Genomic DNA, 8,084 nt, shown 5'->3' with positions numbered 1-8,084 from the left:
TCATCATCATCATCATCATCATCATCATCTTTTGAGGTCTGCTTTTTATGCTGGCATGGGTTGAATGGTCTGACTGAGAACTGGCAAGCCAGGAGGCTGCACCAGGCTCCAATCTGATCTGGCAAGGTTTCTATAGCTGAATGCCTTTCCTAACACCAACCACTCCAAGAGTGTAGTGGGTACATTTTACATGCCACCAGCACAGAGGCCAGTCAGGTGACACTGGCGACAACCACACTTGAATGATGCTTTTTACATGCCGCCGGCACGGGACCAGTCAGGCTGCACTGGCATCGACCATGCTCATACAGTGCTTTTTACGTGCCACCAGCATGGGAGCCAGTGCAGTGGGACTGGCATTGACTACACTCGAATGCTGCTTTTTACGTGCCACCAGCATGGGTGCCAGTGAGGCGGTACTGGTATCGGCCATGACAATGATTTCACTTGACTCAACAGGTCTTCTCAAACACAGTATATTGCCCAATGATTGAAAGGTACTTTTAAACAGGCCGCAACTTTTTTGTGGGGAAGCAACACTCTATCAATTCAACTATAATCAAATACCATTCTACAATTTGATTTTATTAAATCTGGAAAAATGAAAATCAAAGTTGACTCCCTACTAGTAGTCATGTATGAAACGACTTGGAGGTGTGTGTGTGTGTGTGTGGAGCAAGAGTTAGGTCCCTAGTCTCTTGGTCACACCTGGTAGTAACCCCAAACAAGAACTGATTCAAACCATGAATATCCCTCCAACAATGCCAGCATGGAAAACTCATGTGAAGGAATGATAATGATGTGTGTATCTTGTTGTATTGGGTCATCCATAAATAATGCAGTTTTTTTATACTTGTTTTATTTTTCAAAATTGAGATAAACAAATCTAAAATATACTCTCCTTCATTTTCTACAATGCTCTTCCATCTATCTGGTACATTTGCAAGGCCCCTCTTCCAAAATTCACTTGTCCGTGATGAAAAATACTCCTCCAGTACTGTTCTGATCTCATCTACAGAATTCATATTTTTTTCCATCCAAATTATTTTGAAGATTGCAGAATAGGTGATAATCAGATGGTGGCCAATGCCTGGCGAATATGGTGGGTGGGGCATCATTTCCCATTAAAATGCTCCAGCCTTTGGAATGTCATCCTCATTATATGTGACCAAGCATTATCCTGATGGAAGAACATCTTTCATCTTGAAACCAAAGATGGTCATTTTTCTTCTAGTGCTGACTTATGCTGCTTGGAGCTTTGTTATCATTTGGTTTGTGTTTAAAAGTTCAAAGTGGACTAAACCTTTCATATCCCACCAAACAGATAGCAATACCTTATGTGGGTGAAGACCCTCTTAAGCCCAAGGTGCCAGTGTTTCTCCTTTCCCTACCCACTCTTTTCAGTACTTGACATTTTTATAGAGAACCCATTTCTTGCGACCAGTCTCTATTCGGTTCAAAAAAGGTTTATTCATGAGACATGACAGCAAAGATGAGCACACATTCACTCTGCATGCAATTAGACTTGGAAAGTTTGTGAGGAACCCGTTGACCCAATTTGCTGACTTTTCCAATGGCACACAGGTGTTGATGAATAGTTGAATGACCAAATCCAAGCTTCTCTGCTAGTTCCTCATCAGTTATGATGGGATTTGGTTCCACCAGGGTTTGCAGGACATCCTCGTTCAGCTCTACAGATGTTCCAGAATAAGGCTCGTCTTCTAGGCTGTGGTTTCCAGCTCGGAATTTCTGGAACCATCTTGGACACTGGCTTACATTTGTTGTCCGATCCCCATATACTACATTAATATTCCTCACACTTTCCGTTGCATTGTTGCCTTTATTGAACTCATAAAGCTTAGCTTTGAAAAAATTACTGTTAAAATCAAACTGCACTCTTCAAAACTTACACAAAGAATAAAGACAAAGTAAAATTACTACCTGCTTTTATAGCAAGTTGATAAAGTTACTTTATCCTGCCCCACCCCCTCTAACTTTTCAAGCAATTGAAAAAAAAACGCATTATTTATGGGATGACCCAATATATTGACATAAATTTTGTTATATTTCCATCTCTCTGACAATATTTTAACTTTACATCAGTTTATAAAAACATGGTTTGTTACATAGTCACTTGTAATAAATTTTCTCTCTCTGTCTCTGTCTCTCATGTTGTGTATTAACTTAATGATATGGTTAGAGTTCCATAGCACTAGTTCTGATCTCCACCTTTTGCTGTAAAGCATTTGAGAAACAACTTTACTTATTGAATAGAGTGTTTGTCTATAGCACATAACCTTTCCATCTGAAGGAATTTAATTTGTACTTGAAACTAATAAAATACTTGTTAATTTCACAGTTCTGTATTTATGCATCAGGGAACTGCATCATTGGCTTAGAGCCATGTACATTTTGTGTGTTGAGTCAATGGTGACTTTTTTTTCTCTAGGGCTCCTGAGGTCAGGAATACTCTAACATCAACTCTTTACTAGCATATTTGTTGGTCATGTAGCATAGCATTCAATAAAATTTTATTTCACAAAACATTGTTTGAACTATACTTGGAGAAGTGAAGTATAGTTTGTTTATTATCAATAGCTCTACACCACCTTCAGAAAGTCATATGAGAATTAAAACTCCTCATAGTCAGGAGCCAATGAGTTCTGCCAACAGAATTTAGAACCTTAACACTAATATTGTTTTACAGCAAAATGAATTAATATTCTTGAGCATGTCAATAAGTTATAAATATTAAATTTACTTTACTGCATTGAACTATTTGGTGACTCGACTGCATATTATTTCATATAGTTCTAAATTGAAGTTTTGTATCTCACATACACATATACACTAAAAAATTAACAAAGAAATGCATAGAAAGTATTTTAAATGTAGTTATAACAATATTTGGGTTCTTTTCTCTCCAAGCAAATTTTTTAAAATTGTATTTTAAAGATTAATTCTTTTGGTAAGTTGAACCCTCTGACTACAATCTCACATCTGTCTGTTGTACTCGGTCCAGACACTTAATGATTTCTCAGTTTTCTCTATTAATGCTGACATTTGTTCTAATTTAAGTTATCATTTCTTTTTTTTTTTTTTTTTTTTTTTTGATATAAAGAAAGGTCTCTTTGTTAAAATTTCTTTTGTCTGTCAATAAAAACAAGATCTTGTATTTTTATTTGTGCAATTTCTTCCATTGGCCAAAATGAGAAGCATGTATTTCAAGTTTCTTCATATTCTGGTAGAAAACTAAATTTGCTTTTATTATCTCTTCTTTTCACTCCTTGTGCATATACTCCCATCACATCATATAAGAGCTTGTATACAACAGTAGACCTAAAATGAATTAATGCAGTATTACAGCAATGTGGCACAAGCTAATCCAAAGATCCAATCGTTACCAACATCATGATGTTAATAACAATAAGAGTTTAAATATGTCTGTTTGTCATTATTTAATTTTATACATTTTATTTAATTAATTTTTATGAACGACAATTTGTTTAAGAAGAAAAAAATGCTTTGAATGTTTTTTTTCTGTCATCTCAATTCAGAAAGCAACAACATACTTGATCTATCAATTTTCACTTAAAAGTACTTATTATTTAGTATTAATAATTACACAGCTAATATTTTGTATAGTCAACTTGTTTTATTTCCAATGTGTTATTCTAGGTTTGCTTTATTTCCTTTCCCTTTTTTAAAAAAATGTAGTTTATTGAAGATTTTCTCTCAAATGCTCAACGATAAGTTCAACATTTCCCTCCTTCTTAGTCATTATTACAACAGAATATTTTCCATTTCTTTACATACTTCATGTTGATTCTATAGAATTTCTTGAATATTCCTATTGTATAGGTAGACCACTACCCTGATTGTTGAATTTTACTTGTTTTTACATTAATAATTCTGATATTGTCAATTAGTTTCAGGAGGTATAGCAAGATAAAAATTTATAAGGAAAATTGACTGCTTTTGGATTTCTTACAAATGCATTTTTCTTCAGTCGTTGGTTATTGTAATAGTACTGCTTTTCTTTGCTTATTCTGAGTACAGTCTTGTTTTTGTTGTTGCTGTTGTTGTTGTTTTTACATTTCTCAATCTGTCTTTATATTTGTATCTGTAAGATACATATGGATGTGTGAATTTATTTTAGGAGCAGCATTTGTTTGATATTTTTCTGTTGAGATATTCAACAAGCAATTCTGCTTCTGTGGAGTGAAAGTAAAACAAAAATGTTCAAAGTTATTGAATCATGTGGCCACTTTTTGAGTTGCTTGATAGTTTTAAACATTAATAAATTCAATTTTACATAGAATAAATCCTAACAAAATTATTGAATGGATAAAAACTTTTAAATTTTAGTAACTTGAGAGGAGTCAGTAGCTCTTTGTGGAAGAACTGCTGACAAGAAGGATAAATAGTAATGTAATTGGTAACTTAAATATCTAAATTTCTATAGCCCACCAATCCATAAATGATATAATAAGCAACATTTTTTAAAAATATTTATGATATTGTTGTTTCAGTAAATGATGGGATTTATTTACTAAATTACAGGTGTGGTGAAAGAGAATTTCTTGAAACTGTGATAAAGAAAATTACAAGTGGACGCGAAAGTGATCATAAAGGCCAAGGTGTGTGGGTTTCCATTAAAGTGCTGGAAGGAGACTCACAACAGGTAAATTATCTTCTACATCTACTCTGCAAGTAATCCACCACTGCATATATTCTGGGTCCTGCTTCATTTCTCCATCATCTATTCACACCTTTCATTGATGTTTTCCATCTCTTTTAGTGATGTCCAGAGGATTTCTAGTTGTCCTTTTTTTTTTGAGTGGTAGTGGGGTGGAGGCTTGTTGTTGACTGTATTGCAGATTTCGCCTGCTTGGGCATTTTCTGCTCCTTAAATCAGCAATCTATCTTCTTTTATATGTGATGAGTCCAGAGTCCCTTCTATTAGAGCTCTCATTCTTAGCTGCAGAACTTTTGTTATCCTCTGATAAAAATTACAAAGAAGCTAATTGCATTTTGTGAATGAAGAGAGTGATAGGCCTCATTGGTGTAAAAGTAGACCTTAAACACAAAATATAGCAGAATGAAACTAAATGTTATAATGTCATCATGGAAGTTTTATTAAGAAGTTAATTTTATAATCATACACTTCCAGGTTCAATCTCACTGCACAGCATCTTAGCCAAGTGTAGTCTACCATAATTTCAGGTTATCCAGTACCATCTGAACAGAACTTGTTGATGGAAAATGTATAAAAGACTATAATTTATATTTCTGTGTGTGTGTGTGTGTGTATTTCATTAATGTATTTTACTATTGCTCAATGAAGATGAGGGGCAGTGCCCATGACCCTTTACATGGCCTCTAAGATTGACAGAAGGTTGGGAAGTATCCTTAAACTAGAAATCTGGCTCAAATATTTGCAACAGAGTGAATTCAGTTAAAGTCACCTCACAGGCTAAATGATGACATTAAACCATTATTGATTAAGTCTACCGCTTAAGAAAGTCTCAGTGGAATTTGAATACAGACTACAAAGATCTCTGAACAAAGATCACAAGGCATCCTGTTCAATGTTCTAACAATTTCATAGTCCACTACCTTAAACTGGTACTTATTTATGGACCTTGGAAAGATGAAAAGCAAAGTTGATCTTGGTGGAAATTGAACTTGGCATTTAAGAAACCAAAATATATATTGTAAGGTATTTTACTTGACATTGTAATGCTCCTACCAATTCACTATGGTGAAAGATAAAAACAAAAGTAATAAAAAAGAAACAATACTTTCAAATAAAATCATTGTTTGGATATTTGTTTCATCTAATTTTCACAGATAATCACTCTTTCTATCAGAAATGCAATGAACCAATGATTGTTTCATTGGAAACCTGTAGCCAACAATGCTTTTGCTTACTGAGTTATAATAAAATAAGTAAGTCATTAGATCTGAAATATGCAGTTTGTGTTAAATGATTGTTCATATTAGACTTTTAATTACTAGGAAAAACATCCAGCAGGTAGTTTTCTCTTAGTTTATGTATTAGAATATATTTTTGATTTATATATATATATATATATATATATATATATATATATATAGAAGTGCACTGTTCACCTTTAAATCTTTAAATAAGTTAGGAACTTATAAAATAATGAAATATAAAAGGCAACCAAAAACAATGGTAAAATAATTTTTAAAGTATTTCTAAGAAAATTTAGTCATTACTGTCTTGTCTGTACACTCAGTTATGTTTGCCTTGAATTTGAACAATGAAGAGAGGACTATTTAATTTTGTAAAGAACAAGACTGCCACTTCAGAGCTGGTGTCATGATAAAATGCATTTCGCATAGTGTTTTCCAAGTGTTGTAAAGTGTTTGGCAAATGAACAGAAACATTAGGTTAGAGGACTTGTTAGTCTTGCCAAGAAAAAGACAACCACTTTAGTTCTAGTGTCAAGAAAATTGTACCTAGTACATTCTATCAGTGTTAAAAAAGGGCATCTGGCCAAAGCCACAATGTCAAAAGTGGAAGACACGGTCCTCCAAGTCTTCTGGAAGGGTGGTAACTCTGAATAAAAACTGACAAAATAGTGAAATGTAGAAATATTTTGATTCGCTTTTCTTACTATACATTATCAATATTTTCTGTTTTTAAAAAATTATAATTGCTATAACAATGTTTCATAAGAGCAAAAGTCAGTATAATTAACTAATGGTGGAACTGATAAAGAAGTAAATCTAAGTTCCTCATCATCATCATTTAACATCCGTTTTCCATGCTGGCATGGGTTGGACAGTTTGGCTGAGGTTTGGGAAGCCAGCAACTGCACCAGGCTCAAATCTGATCTGGCAATGTTTCTACAGCTGGATGCCCTTCTAAACGCCAACCACTCCAAGAATGTAGTGGGTGCTTTTTACATGCCACTGGCACAGAAGCCAGTCAGGTGACCCTGGCATCGATCATGTTTGGATAGTGCTTTTTACGTACCACCAGCACAGGAGCCAGTCAGCGGACACTGGCATCAGCCATGTTTGGACAATGCTTTTTACGTGCCATCAGCATGGGAGCCAGTCAGAGGGCACTGGCATCAACCACATTCAAATGGTGCATTTTACATGCCACTGGAATGGGAGCCAATCAGGGGGGCACTGGCCACAGCTACAGTTTCAGTTTTACTTCAATGGTGAAAATCAGATGAAACAGAAAAAGAGGATGTGTTCATAGCGAATGAGAGTGTAGAGAGGGAATTGTCAGTTTTAAATGATAATATTGCTCAAAATCAACAATAAATTAACATTTTTATTAAAACTTATCCAAATTGGCATTTAAAAAAATTTTCTATCAGCTTAGATCGATCCCTCAGCTTGATTAGAGTTTTGGTTATATATACATACTTATGATCATTAGCTTTCAACTTTCACTTGTTTCAGTCATTATACTGTGGCCATGCTGGGGCACAGCTTTGTATATATGATTATATTATATATATGATTATATAGTTTTGTTTTATTAAATGCAGTGGTTGGCATAATTCGTAGAGAAGCAAAAACTTTAATAAACACTTGCAGTTTTTAGTTGTGATTCTTTACATTCTGAGTGAAGAGCATTGTAGTTTGCTTGAAGCATGGTGATACAAAAGTAAAATAACAAATAAAGAAGACAGAGAAGCTACTGACAATGTGAAAAGAGGAAAGTTCAGTAACCTTAACTACTTGAATTTTCCTCGCATTCTTTTGGGATAGAATAAGTACAAGACAATTCCTATGGTTGATTTAACTGATTGACCTCTGCTCCTCAAAATTTGTGACATTTTGCATTTGTTAGAAGTTATTTCGGCAATGATGATGATATGTATTTATATATGTTTTTACATGCAGATCTGGGATGATTACCCACATTTAGTTTTACCTGGGACAGCAATATCTCGTAAAATTGGCTTTCCAGAGGTTATCATGCCAGGTAAGTGAGACTTATTACTTTTATGAGAAATTATTTTAGGTGAACTCTAGCATCAAATATACACACACACCACACACACACACACACACACGCACACACACAC

General features: G+C 34.3%; 1 protein-coding gene across 2 annotated transcripts in view; it reads left to right on the top strand.

Moving 5' to 3' along the window:
- Positions 1 to 8,084, top strand: part of LOC106881525 (dedicator of cytokinesis protein 1) — a 184,512-nt gene that overhangs the window by 110,774 nt on the left and 65,654 nt on the right. For both annotated transcript variants that reach the window (XR_008263483.1, XM_014931942.2), the window contains exons 14-15: positions 4,564 to 4,684; positions 7,900 to 7,981. Coding sequence is in view for 1 of the 2 variants with exons in the window: in XM_014931942.2 (XP_014787428.1) it covers positions 4,564 to 4,684; positions 7,900 to 7,981 (203 nt within the window). In the remaining variant the exon portion in view is untranslated. The remainder of the gene's footprint in view (positions 1 to 4,563; positions 4,685 to 7,899; positions 7,982 to 8,084) is intronic.

The sequence above is a fragment of the Octopus bimaculoides genome, chromosome 2, assembly GCF_001194135.2.
Source record: "Octopus bimaculoides isolate UCB-OBI-ISO-001 chromosome 2, ASM119413v2, whole genome shotgun sequence".
Classification (NCBI taxonomy): Eukaryota; Metazoa; Mollusca; class Cephalopoda; order Octopoda; family Octopodidae; genus Octopus; species Octopus bimaculoides.
The sequence above is the reverse complement of the archived record's forward strand: the minus strand, read 5'-3'. Positions and strand labels throughout refer to the sequence as shown.